The sequence below is a fragment of the Lagenorhynchus albirostris genome, chromosome 2 (genome assembly GCF_949774975.1).
Source record: "Lagenorhynchus albirostris chromosome 2, mLagAlb1.1, whole genome shotgun sequence".
In the NCBI taxonomy this organism is placed as follows: Eukaryota; Metazoa; Chordata; class Mammalia; order Artiodactyla; family Delphinidae; genus Lagenorhynchus; species Lagenorhynchus albirostris.
This window is the reverse complement of record NC_083096.1, coordinates 47,617,515-47,631,306: the sequence shown is the minus strand read 5'-3', so window position 1 is coordinate 47,631,306 and position 13,792 is coordinate 47,617,515. Positions and strand designations below refer to the sequence as shown.

General features: G+C 47.9%; 1 protein-coding gene across 1 annotated transcript in view; it reads right to left on the bottom strand.

The window, feature by feature from the left end:
• Window positions 1-2,891: 2,891 nt before the first annotated feature.
• RGS8 (regulator of G protein signaling 8) overlaps window positions 2,892-13,792 on the bottom strand; it is a 33,986-nt gene continuing 23,085 nt past the window's right edge. The window contains exons 5-6 of the mRNA XM_060141835.1: window positions 4,242-4,408; window positions 2,892-3,074 (exon numbers count right to left, since the gene is read on the bottom strand). Coding sequence (XP_059997818.1) covers window positions 2,892-3,074; window positions 4,242-4,408 — 350 coding nt within the window. The remainder of the gene's footprint in view (window positions 3,075-4,241; window positions 4,409-13,792) is intronic.

Here is a 13,792-nt window from a genome sequence, read left to right as displayed (position 1 = left end):
TGTGGGGCTGGAAGGCCACTCAGGGATGGAGAGCAATCCTAAAAGTCACAGCTCTGCCCGGCCTACTGCATGGCTTGCCTTGAGCCTTTAAAGGTCCCAAGCACAGAGCAAGCCTTGTGCCCTGAAGGCAGTCCAGAGCACAAGCCCGGCGTGCGGAACCCAGGAAGACGTGGAGAAGCGGCCACTGTGGGTGCCCACCAAACGAGGCGGAGTACGGCTTGTGGAGAGGCTGAGGGAGAGGGTGGGGCAGGGCGATGTGGAAGGTCAGGGATGAGGTATGCTTAGATATTGCTCTAGATGTTGTAAACATATCTGTTTGTTTCGTCACAGACCAAAATCTCGGTTGGCATGACCAAAGTGCCTGAAAGTAGCATCAGAGCAGAGAGCTCTGTGCCTCCTGGTGGAAGCAGGACATAAAGGGTGTGAGAAAAGCTCCACCCGTGGGAAGACCATCTCTGTGGTGTACTAGTCTAGTGCTCATAATTCTTTCTGTCTCACACACACACACACACACACACACACACACACACTCCACGGGAGTACCATAAACATAACTATCACGTTCCTCTACACACGAACATACGCCCACAGACGCTCACTTAGCGGCAAATCTCAGGATACCCAAGCTGGGTCCTTCACACCTCCCCATCGTGGGAGGAAGTCACCAGGTGCCATGACACCACCATCTGCATCCTTCGTTCCACCAACAGTTGGCAAGAACTCTAGGCCCCAGTGAAGGCGACCGCAAAACACTCTTGTTCAGACTTTTCTCCTGGGGACAGTGGAAGTGGTAAAAAGGCCCCTCTTAGGACGTTTCAGGTCTCCATAATTCTGTGCTGTTCCCATTTATAGGCACCTCCTAGTGGACAGTAGAGTTGGCAGCAGACGTACATTTCATATGTAAACAACATTGAAAATACCCTGTTCCGGAATTTGATCATTAAAGTAATTCTAGCAGCTTAAACTAAGGATTGTTTTTCACCAGTGGGGGCGGGGGAATACTACCTGATCTAACTAGGAACACCCACATGAGGCTGCAGAGTTCTTGAACGTGAAATTCCACAGGTCTCTTCAGGAGGCCTGTGTTCTCTCTCTCCTCGATGGTTCGTACAGACATGTCAGCTCTCACTAACAGATACTCACAGATACACGGCAGGGCAGCGGACCCTAACAGCCCGTGGGACTCAAGAGCCTTCTTGGCTTGGTCTAGCTGCAGCCAAGGAAGGAAGAGATTCATAAAGTTACTGGACAGAAATGCAAGCACTGGAACACCCGCACATCTAAAACGGCTCATCCCTGATGCACGAGGAGACTGCTTCAGCCCAATTTTCAATCACCTGCATTCCAGGGCTTACACCTAATCATGTGCTGTTTCATTTAGTCAAGCTGAAAGTTTTGGAGATCTGCAGTGAATCCAGATCCATCGGCTGTGAGTTACCCCAATAGTACCTCCAGCACATTCTCTGTGATTCAGTCCACCCAGGGACCAGCCTCTCCTAGGCTCCTCTTCCACATTCTGGTCTCTCTGCTGAGGATTCATCTCCTCAGCACTGCAGTCTTGGGCCAAAGTCAGCTTTTTCCCGGGCAGCTGGAGTAAGTTTCCTGTGTCTTGCTCATCCTCCAGGGAAAAGTTTCCTGATGTATTTCCAAAAGCAGCACCGGGATACCATGAAGACGTCTTAGGAAGGTTCTCTACAACCAGATGTTCACAGTGATCTTCTTAGCCTCACCTCCTGTTCCACGTTCAATCCCAAAAAGTCAAGAAGGAAGCTGTTGGTCAGCCAAGATGGCCCTCACGAGAGGAACCTTTCTAAAAAAGCATGCTCCCAGGAAGCAAGCTGGAAAGAGAATTACAGCCTAAGTTCCCATTCTCCCCCATCGGAATTACATGACCTGCATGAAGGGGGGAAGAGGGAGAGACAGGAGAAGTATTAGGCACTGTGAGAGCTGTCCATGCTAAGGGAATTCACCTCCCTTTACCAAGCCATCCATCGTTCTAAGAGCTCAGTGATGTGTGATACCACAGGGAGGTGAGGGCAGAGAATACGTTAAGCAACAGAGAGGTTATATGGTGGCCCACTGCACAAAAATCTACTGGTGCTACATTCCCTGCTCATTCAACTTCGGGAAAACTTCTTGGTAGAACTGAGGAAGCCTTGCAAGCTGTCTCTTTCTCAATAGCAGTTCCACATCGGAAGTGGTGAAGGACATCTCCCAAGACCCTTTCTGGAATGGCAAGGGTATGGGAGTCTTGTGAATCTCCTAGGCTGAGATGGACAGTGACACTGGTCTTATGCAAATGGAAGAAACAGCCAACTCCATGGAGTGTGCCCCTTCTCTCAGAGGCCACCTATCAGTGACAGTGCTAGAAACCTGGGATTCCACTGAGACCTCTCTCCTAAACCGTGAGGTCCCAGCACGCGGGACTGGCTATTACATTGTGATGGCAAATCACAAACGTAAGCCAGAGTCTTCTAGCTCTTCCTCACAAGAGTATAGGACAAGTTAGAGAGTCGAGAGTCCTAACTGAGGAGGGTGTGGAAGTGGTGGAAATTGCATTTGCATTATTTACAGATTAGCCCAGCATGGCATATCTGCCTTCTCAGTGGAGATGACCCAAGGCATTATGGAGGGCAAGTCGCCGACCCAGAGAAGGGTGACAGCGACAAGGTGCTACCACTAACCAAAACACAAACATGGGTTAATGGAATAGAGTCCGAGCTCTGGTGGCTGGATCGTACTTTGGAATGGCCCTTCATCCCTTCCTCACTCCCGGGCTCCCAACCTAAATGTCACTGCTTTTGAACACCTATGACATTTCACATTAGAATATGGTCTTGGCAGCAAGGGGAGGGGAAAGCCGGTGATCTCCAAGAGTCCCCATCTGAGGTCTAACTGAGCCGCCTCTGGCTCTGGGACAGCAAATCTAAGTACATTTTGGACCTCAGGAACCGGGGGTAAGAGTCTTTCTCCATGAGACTGTGTACTTTTCCCTGGGCTTGGTCAAAGCAAGTCAGGGACGGTTCCTGCATGTTCTTCCTTGTGGCTTCTCGGGTCTGGAAGTCTATGTTTACCTGGAGACACAAACAGAGAGCACGGTCACGGGCCCTCAAGGGCCAATTGTTATATTAATAATTATTAATAAACTGCTTTCCTGAAGGTCATCCCTTTTGATCCCAGGAAGAATCCTGTGAGGGCTGAAGACCAGATCGTCTTCATCCCAATTTATAGATAAAGATACTGAAGAAAAGGGATACTAAAAAGCTGGTCTAATTTACTCTGGAAAGTTAGTAACAGCCAAGGCAAAACCCCAAATTACTCAACTCTTAATCCATGGGTCTTTGCAATGTCAGGCAGAGTTAAACCAGAGACAAGCATGAATGTGGGTTCCCTAAAGTAAGCTTGCTCTTTTGTCCTTTCTCAGCTGCTAAGGAAACAAACACCCCAGGGAGAAAGGCTATGTTTAGAATGTACATCTCTGTTCCAACCGCATGTATAAGGAGCCTGCAGCTTTCTGACCACTGGCCAAAGACCTCCTGCATCCCAAGTCAAAGCATAACTGAAGAGTTTTAGGTGTAGAATGCACCTAAACTCATAGACAACAAATATTTGTCTCCTATAAAACTCTCCCAGGTAAAACTCTGTTTTATAACTCAGAATAGCAGTACATAGAAATTCATATTATTATTAAGTAATTATAATAAATGATCATAAAATAATATAAATGACTAAAATTACTCATTAATAAGCAGTCACAAATATTGAATAGGTGTTTGACTCCTAATACTCAGAGTGGTCTTGAAAGGTGATATTATAGCCTTTTACATTGGGGAAAATGTGATTCAGAAAGACCAGGTAACTTGACCAAGATCACACAACGAGTAAGTAGTGGAGCTGATATTGGAACAAGATTCCAAAGTACATGCTCATTCCATCGAGTCATGCTGCGTTCCACTAGGAAAACTAACATGGACTTACTGGCGTCTATCTTGCAGAATCCCTATAGAAACACAGTTCCTGCTGACACATGTTTAACTGACAGACAGCTAAAATACTCCCAATAGAGCTCCTTTTTATAGAATCCTTGGGCTCTGCACCTTAAAAGGGATCCCTTTTGTATCCAGAGCCATCAGAGCAGTGAGGTTCATTTCAGAAGAAAGTCCCCATCAAACCTGGCTCAAACCCCAGCAAGGAGAGAGAGCAATGGATGGAGGTCTGACAAGACCCCACCGCCAACACACCTCCCGCGGAGCCTGCACATCCACAAACTCTTCAAAGATCCTATGGGCCTTGGAGACAAGTTTTGCAGTTGACCTGGTCTTCTTGAACTCCTCACAGGCCAACCAGAACTCCAGGTTCTCTTCACTGAACTCCGTCTTCAGGAAGGCGCGGAACGCAGCCACCCCATCTGTGGACGTGGAGGGAAGCAGAAAGGAAGGGAAATAGGAAGAGGCTTAAGTCCAAGAACTGTAGAAGAAAGAAAGGTAGTCATAACACAAGAGTGGCCCTGGGCTTCCCTGGTGGCGCAGTGGTTGAGAGTCCGCCTGCCGATGCAGCGGACACGGGTTCGTGCCCCGGTCTGGGAGGATGCCACATGCCGCGGAGCAGCTGGGCCCGTGAGCCATCGCCGCTGAGCCTGCGCGTCCGGAGCCTGTGCTCCGCAATGGGAGAGGCCACAGCAGTGAGAGGCTGGCGAACCGCAAAAAAAAAAAGGAGTGGCCCTGATTGTCCAGCCCTCACTGCTCTCCTCCACATCCTCTTGAAGACTCCATTCTCTTAAACACACAGGTACCGTCAGAGGCAAGCCATGCTTCTCATTCAAGGATCATAGTGATATTCTGGAGAAATGTTTAGGAAGCCATAGGAATAATGACTATGGGAAGGCCCGGTCGCTTCTAATCAGCCCTCGGTGGTGACTGCCTGTCCCCTAATGCAGAGTTGGCTGTCCCCTGGGTCTACTGGTGAGCCTGTGTTTCTAATGAGGCCTAAGTAATATACGTAATCCATTCCCTGCACCAATGCAAGTCAACCAACCTGAAAAAACAATCTGTCACAAGACAAACTGATGGGGGGTGGGGGGGAGTGAATGCCTCAGGGCAAATCCTTCACTATTATCAGAAAAATGTCTGAAAGTAAACACCCACTGAAATGCAGTCTGTAAAGCCATTCTGTTATATGGAAGGGGTTCTCAGCCTCTTTTAAAAAACTTTTGAGGCCCCACAGTTTAATGATTAATTCCGTGGATGCTTTATTTTAAAAGATCTTGCCTATCAAATTATACATTTTAATTAAGATGAATTATAATTTTTCTACTAAATGAGTTAATGATTAACATAGCCTTGCATTTTTCTTAATCAATGTCACGCATACTGCCAAACAGAGCTTCCAATCGGAATAAGATGAGCAGTGTTATCACATAGATTTGGAAAGGGAAACAACATTCATTGATAGCCTATGTATTCAGCTGATGTTTTTATTTTAAAATAGTTTTGATAAATTATCTTAACCTTTAACGCATGCTCCTCAAATCAAATAAGAGCTCTAGCTTTCTACCAACTGTCCTCAGAGGAAGGACAGATACAGCCTAAAATAAAGGAGTGACTGCATTGGTTAAAAATGACTCTGGCTGGGGGCTTCCCTGGCGGTGCAGTAGTTTAAAATCCACCTGCCAATGCAGGGGACACGGGTTCGAGCCCTGGTCCGGGAAGATCCCACATCCCACGGAGCAACTAAGCTGGTGCACCATAACTACTCAGCCTGCACTCTAGAGCCCACGAGCCACAACTACTGAGCCCACGTGCCACAGCTACTGAAGCCCGCGCACCTAGAGCCCGTGCTCCGCAACAAGAGAAGCCACGACAATGAGAAGCCCATGCACGGCAACGAAGACCCAACCAGCCAAAAATAATAAATAAATAAAATTAATTAATTTTTAAAAAAGACTCTGGCTATAATGTTTTATTTCTTTTCTAAAATTTACTAGAAGGACAATATGTTAACAGTTCTTAATTCTGGGTGATGGACTCCCCTGAGCATTGAAGGTCCATCCATAGGTGCTAGGCCCGGGCACTGTCCACCATCATTCCATGGATTGATGGTGCCACGTGGTTGACATATTTAACTGTTTGTTTTTACTTTTCTGAAACATTTTTATTTCTCCTAATTAAAAAGTCATTGTTTATCTTTCCAAATAGACATCTTAATGCCCACACTAGAACCATAGTTATAAAAGTCAAGACTTTTAATTGTAAGAGCCAGGAACTTGGGAGGGAAAAGGGTGTTGATGAAAATCCCAAAGCTAAACATTAAATCACAAAGAAATCTAAGTTTGGAGGCCTGAGCTTAAAGTGTTTAACAAAAGTAGGGGTGGCCATGAAATTTATCACCCCAGCCAGGACATTTCTGGGAGTCAAGGGGGGCCATTTCTGTTAATTACACAGGGACAACAGACATAAACCATGACCACCATAGGCAAAAATCAGGACACATGGTCACCTTAACAGTAAGACAAGGAGTCTGGAGAAAGCAGAATATGATATAAGGTTGTTTCCCATCAGGCAGGTTGGAAATAAAATTGTCCCTGTGCCAGGCAGGAGGAGAGTGACACAGTATAGACTCATACGAAAGGTCTGCTCAGTGCCCCACTGCCCCTCCTTCCTGCACTGGGTTCAAAACACTGAGAGGAGGGCACAGAAGTCCAAGATAAATTAAGAATCAAAGTGAGTGTGAAGCAGTGGCGTGACACTAATTAGGCAGAGAGATGTTCTGAAAAGCATTCATTCAATTCAACAATTTTTTTAAAAAAATACTACTCATGAACAAAGTACTGTTCAAAATCTTGGGATACATCAGAAAACAAATCATAAAATCGCCATCCATAAAATCCCTCGTGGGTGCTCTTTTTGCCATGTCTTGTCTCCTCCAAGTTCTCATAGAGGAGCTCTAGAAGTTTCCCCAGGCTCTAAAAGAACAGGGGTTTGAGAGCTAGCATTCCCGTCAGAGGCTACAGGCAGAGGTGGGAGAGAAAACCACCTGCAGCTGCGGAAGCCTCTGAGGAGACTCAGTGCCCGGGAGAGCCAAGGGGCATGGGCGGGGCTGCTTCCGCAAGGTGGCCTCGGAGCAATGACCAATCCACAGGTGACAAGAGCCAGGGACACGATCCATGACACAGGGAGGACACGGGCCAGAGGCCCTCCCCTGCTGCCTTCTCGCTGCGGTCAGGGTGTGGGAAGGAAAAGGTGCGGGGCTGGGGGAACCCTAAAACACTATGCGTTTATCTAAAGGGGCAAATGTAAAGTGACTCAGAAGAGTGACTCTGAAGAGTCTGTTGTTTTTAAACCAGATGAGACTAAATTCTTTGAATTGAAAACTTTGTTTGCTGTTTGTGTTAGATTTTGTTGTGCTTTCCATCAGGCAGAAATGGGTGCTTGTGAGCAAGCTGAAATGGAGAACATTACCTCTCTGCCTTCCTTGATGCTATTACTGAGGGTCGCCCTGCTAGGGAAACTGTGTGGCCTCACCCTACCCAAGGTACAGACATTATCTCCTTGCATCAGATCTCAGCTTTGCTGGGTCTTTGTGTGGATTAAAGGAGATAACACCTGCAGAGTATCCTCAGGAACGTTGCTTTACTTCTTCCCACTTTATAGATGAGGAAAACATGCTTAGAGAAGTGGATTGGCTGAGTTCACGCAAGTAATAATATGCAGCATTTAAAAACGTAAGATAGGGCTTCCCTGGTGGCACAGTGGTTGAGAGTCCGCCTGCCGATGCAGGGGACACAGGTTCGTGCCCCGGTCCGGGAAGATCCCACATGCCGCGGAGCGGCTGGGCCAGTGAGCCATGACCACTGAGCCTGCGCATCCGGAGCCTGTGCTCTGCAACGGGAGAGGCCACAGCAGTGAGAGGCCTGCGTACCGCAAAAAACAAACAAACAAACAAACAAAAAAACCCGAAAGATAGCCTAACTACCAATCCAACACAGCAGTAAGGCCATCTCCACTCATTCATTCATTCATTCATTCACCCATTATGTGACCCAGGCATTCTGCTAGGAGCCTGGGCAGAAGGCACAGGCACAACTAAGTGCTCACAGAACTTTCACTAAAAGAGCAATTTGAGCCAAGATAACATAATTACGGTAATTATGGTATAGACGATAAGTGATATGCTAGGGAAAGCGTAGGTGGCTGTGAAAGTACCCGGGGTGGGGGCGCCTGAGCCAGAGCTGAGGAGGAGAGGGAAGTCTTATAGGAGGAAGAAGCTTCTAGGCTGAGATGTGAAGCTGAGGAGAAGGAAGCTAAGTGAAAAAGGAAGGGAAAGAGGAAGAAGAGACTTGCAGAAAGGGGGAACCACAGGCACGGTTATCTGGTTATCTGGTTATTTGAGTAACCAGAAATAGTTTAGTAAGACTAGTGTTTAATAATAATAATAATAATGCTAAAATTATTGAGCCTACCTGTAGGATAGACATACACCAAGAGGCCTGTGAAAGAGCCAGAGACAGAGGGATAACACAGCATTCCAAAAGGCCAGGGAAGGGAACATTTCAGGTAGGAAGTGGCCACTGTGTCCAGCGCTACCCAGAGGTCACAAGATAGATACGGTCTGAGAAGCGGTGGTCTTTAGACTCGGCGACAAGGTTCCGCAACCACTGGCAAGAACAGTCTTCGTGGTGTGATGAGAGCCCTAGTCATATTGTGGTAAGTATAGTGGGGAATGAGGGGGGAAGATGTTGAAACAATGAATTCAGATGCCTCTTGCAAGAAGGGGAGTAGAGAGATCAGACAGCACAGCTGGAGGGAAACAAGAAGTCAGGAAAGTGGTCTGGGGTGTGTGTGTGTGTGTCTGTGTGTGTGTGTGTGTGTGTGTCTGTGTGTGTGTGTGTGTCGTGGGGTTTTTGTAAGATAGCCTTGGGTATGATTAAATGTTGATCTGGCCAGAAAAGACTTGTTGAGCTGGAGGAGTTGAAGTTAACGAAAAGAAAGTTTCATTGATAATATGTTGCCTCCAGGAAGGTAGGAGAAATAGGCCTGAGAACAGCGTTGTGATGGAGAAAAAGAGGAAAGGCTGCGTGTGGATGCAGGAAAGTTTCTAGTGTGGGTGCAGGATGTTGAAGGAGTTCCCATCTGATATTATCTGGAGAAAGTGGTAGGAAATGGAAATGATACAGTTTTTATTTCTTTCTTTAGCATCTGGGGCAGGGAGTTTTATTTATTTACTATACGCCATGATTTTTGCTGGAGATTTTACAAACAGCAGCTCAATTTATTTTCACAGCATCTCTGATCCATAGATAGCACAAATGATCCACTCTCATTTTCCACAGGAAGAAACTAAACTTACGAAGTCAGATAAATTTTCCAGTCCACAGCTGGCAAGAACAGCCAAGTTTCCCTACTGTCCATACGACTCTGAAGCAAGATCTTTCCAGGTGTGTTTGCAAGCAGAAGGGAAAGAGCAAGGGAAGAGAGTAATTAAAGGGGCAAAAGAACAGTATCTGTTAAAGGCAGATTCTAAAGAAGGAAAGGGTCCAAGAAGTGGATGAACTTGACTTCCTGAAAGTCAAAAGTAGAGAAAGAGGGCTTCCCTGGTGGTGCAGTGGTTGACAGTCCGCCTGCCGATGCAGGGGACACGGGTTCGTGCCCCGGTCCAGGAGGATCCCACATGCCACGGAGCGGCTGGGCCCGTGAGCCATGGCCACTGAGCCTGCGTGTCCGGAGCCTGTGCTCCACAACAGGAGAGGCCACAACAGTGAGAGGCCCGCGTACCGCAAAAAAAAAAAAAAAAAAAAGTAGAGAAAGAGAGGGGGGCGGATGGCGATAGAGAGAAATGGTCCAGGAAGGGACATATTTGAGATGCATCACGGTTGAACAGCTTTTTTTTTTTTTTTTTTTTTTTTTTTTTTTGCGGTACGCGGGCCTCTCACTGTTGTGGCCTCTCCCATTGTGGAGCACTAGCTCCGGACGCGCAGGCTCAGCGGCCATGGCTCATGGGCCCAGCCGCTCCGCGGCATGTGGGATCTTCCCGGACCGGGGCACGAACCCGGTCCCCTGCATCGGCAGGCGGACTCTCAACCACTGCGCCACCAGGGAAGCCCGGTTGAACAGCTTTGATCTTCTTTATTAATTTGGGATGAAGGCCCTGCAGGTGGTCTGCCTCCACGTGCCAGATGTTGGAGATACGGTAGAATCAAATCATATAAAGTCACCACCTCACAGAACTTGCAAGCTAGTCTAGTGTAACAGACATTAAGTAATCATTTAAAATAATTAATTGGATAATTACAAATGTAGTATGTACTGTGGTGGGGACACCTATGAGAGTGAAAAGAGTCTGGGAACAGCTACTCCGGAAAAAAGAATAGGACCCTGGTAGGAAATAGGCAAACCATTATGAAGACCTAGATTTCAGTTCCTGGAGAGTGTTACGATGCACCAGGAAAGGAGCAAGACCTTTTAGCTTTGGGGTGTGCCCGTCATTCAAAGACAGGAGCATAGGGACTTCCCTGCTGGTACAGTGGTTAAGAATCTGCCTGCCAATGCAGGTGACACGGGTTCAATCCCCGGTCCAGGAAGATCCCACATGCCGCGGAGCAACTAAGCCCATGTGCCACAACTATTGAGCCTGCACTCTAGAGCCCGCGAGCCACAACTACTGAGCCCGCATGCCACAACTACTGAAGCCCGCGCACCTAGAGGCTGTGTTCCAAAACAAGAGACACCACTGCAATGAGAAGCCCATGCAGTGCAATGAAGAGTAGCCCCCGCTCACCGCAACTAGAGAAAGCCCATGCGCAGCAATGAAGACCCAATACAGCCAAAAATAAATAAATTAAATTAAAAAAAAAAAAAGACAGGAGCATCAGCTCCAGGCTGGCAAATGGAACCTGGAGAGCAGGAAGGCACCAGCAGTTGGGACACTAAAAAAGGAAGAGGCCAAGCTGGAGGTAAAGAAAAGTTGAAGTTAGAGAAGGCATTTTTAAAATAACCACTGCAAATAGGTATTGAGCACTCACTTGGGGCCAGGTGCAGCACCAAATGCATTGTGAACCTCGTGGCAAATCTACAGCATAGGTCCTGATAGTTTCACCATTTCGCAGTAGAGAAAAATGAAACTTAGAGAAGTTAAATAGCTTGCCAATGGTCACACAGTTAGCAAGTAGCAAGGATGCCAAGCTGCAGAGCCAGCATTCTTTTTTTTTTTTTACATCTTTATTGGAGTATAATTGCTTTACAATGGTGTGTTAGTTTCTGCTTTATAACAAAGTGAATCAGATATACATATACATATATCCCCATATCTCTTCCCTCTTGCGTCTCCCTCCCTCCCACCCTCCCTATCCCACCCCTCTAGGTGGTCACAAAGCACCGAGCTGATCTCCCTGTGCTATGCGGCTGCTTCCCGCTAGCTATCTATTTTACGTTTGGTAGTGTATATATGTCCATGCCACTCTCTCACTTTGTCACAGCTTACCCTTCCCCCTCCCCATATCCTCAAGTCCATTCTCTAGTAGGTCTGTGTCTTTATTCCTGTCTTACCCCAGGTTCTTCAGGACATTTTTTTTCTTAAATTCCATATATATGTGTTAGCATACGGTATTTGTCTTTCTCTTTCTTACTTACTTCACTCTGTATGACAGACTCTAGGTATTATCCACCTCACTACAAATAGCTCAATTTCATTTCTTTTTATGGCTGAGTAATATTCCATTGTATATATGTGCCACATCTTCTTTATCCATTCATCCGATGACGGACACTTAGGTTGTTTCCATCTCCGGGCTATTGTAAATAGAGCTGCAATGAACATTTTGGTACATGACTGTTTGAATTATGGTTTTCTCAGGGTATATGCCCAGTAGTGGGATTAGAGCCAGCATTCTTATGTGAGACAGTGGTCCACTCTCCAGCTCTGCACAACGGTGGGGCCCGAGGGACGCCTGCGCCGGTGATGACTGGAGAGCAGGGGAGGGAGAGCCATTGCACAGCACGAGACAAGGAGGCCTCAAGTAACAACACAATAGTGACGACATTTCCAGGAATGAGGGCGACAGATGAGTTGGGGAGGAAATGAAAAAAGTCACCGAGGGAGGCAGAGGAGTATCGGAGAGTAGAACAACACAGAGAGAAGAATGGGCATGGGCAGTAGCACCCAACTGAATTACAGCAGCTCAGACTGACTCAGTGGGGATGGCGATTTGGAGTAAAATGTGTGGTGAGCTCATACTCAGATTGCAATTGTCTGGCAGCTCCGTTGAGGCAGCCTACTGACCCTGCCCATCCCGCCTGGGATGGGAGCACCACTGTCTCACCCAGCAGCACCAGTACTGATCACAGGCAGGCTGCCCATAATTATCACATTCAACCTCACTGAGTCTCAGCATCGTCATCTGGAAAGTGAGGGTGGTGGATCTCACGAACTCTCCCAGGTAGGGTCAGCGCTCTGCTCTGTGCCCCCATCACAACCTTGATGTGTCTGCATCACACACAGCTCTCAGACGATGGTTTTCCATCCTCTTCCTCACATTATACATCAAGGACTTATCCCAGGCCAAGTTCTATGGTATCCAATCTACATATCAACTCACGTAACCCTTACACCAACCCTATTATCAAGGCAGAGGCTCTGGAGTCAGACAGCCTGCGTTTGAATCCTGTGTGACCTGGGGAAAACACCTTAACATCTCCAAGCCCGAGGCTTTCTTACCTTGGAGAGTTTAAGTGAAATGTCTGTGGTCCCTTAGACAGTAAGGGGCGGGAGGTGGACTTACACACACATCTACACGACTTCAGAGCCCACTCCGCCTGTCTCTCCTCTGGTGACCATTGGCAGACCCTACGTTATCGCTTCCTCTAAAGGAGGGGTGGGCAATAACCCCAAATCAGACAGTATGCTGAAAGTACGCCACAGCAGGGCAAACACACCATTGGGCTCACAGAGCTGGAGATTCTCCGGCAGGACGACACCTGCCATCACCTCCTCTGTGGCGACAATGGAGGCCGTTAGGTACCACTCAACCTGGAATCTGTCTGAACTCTCTTCTTTTCCGCAGCTCTGATACCCACCCTACGTGTCCCTCCCAGGATGCAGGGGGCACCTCAGAGAGCAGACAGGCACACTCCCCCACCCTGGCCCGGGGACACTCTAACAGAGCACAGCTGAGTGACCTTGTAAAGGTGCCTCCGGTCACCGGCAGCCTTGATCCAAACTGTGTTTGCCTGCATTTCCAGGGCGGGTTTCAGAGGGAGTGGGAGGGCAAACAAAGCAAAATGTAGCACTTGAAATTTACCAGGATTTCAAGAGAAGAGCTTGAGGAGAGATGAGGAAGGAGGGGAGAAAGGCCTAGGAGGGTCTGGACCTAAGAAGCAGCATCGCAGCAAAGACACACTGAAAACCTCATGGAGGCCTGCGCAGACCATGGGGATCACAGCCCTCCTCCTCTGCTTGCCCTCCCCTCTCAGCCCCTCCCCCCATCCTTTCATATTTCCAGGGCCGGCTCTGAGCAACGCAGGGTGGAGGGTCACTGTGCAAAGAGAAACTTCATCCCGGAACAATGGAAGTGAGATGGGGTGGGAGCCCCCCTCCACCGCCCCATGGCTGCAGGAGCCCCTCCCCTGCCCCAGAGCAGATGGCCGCGGCGGGCCTCTGTGTACAGACCACTTGTCCCCAACCTGGCCCAACTTTCCTGCTCACGTGACCTAGGAAAGGAATTGTATGAGGCTCCAGCAGGATTCCTTCTTCCCATCTACATCTTTTCCGCCCCCTTCTATCACCTCCCACCTCCTCCCAG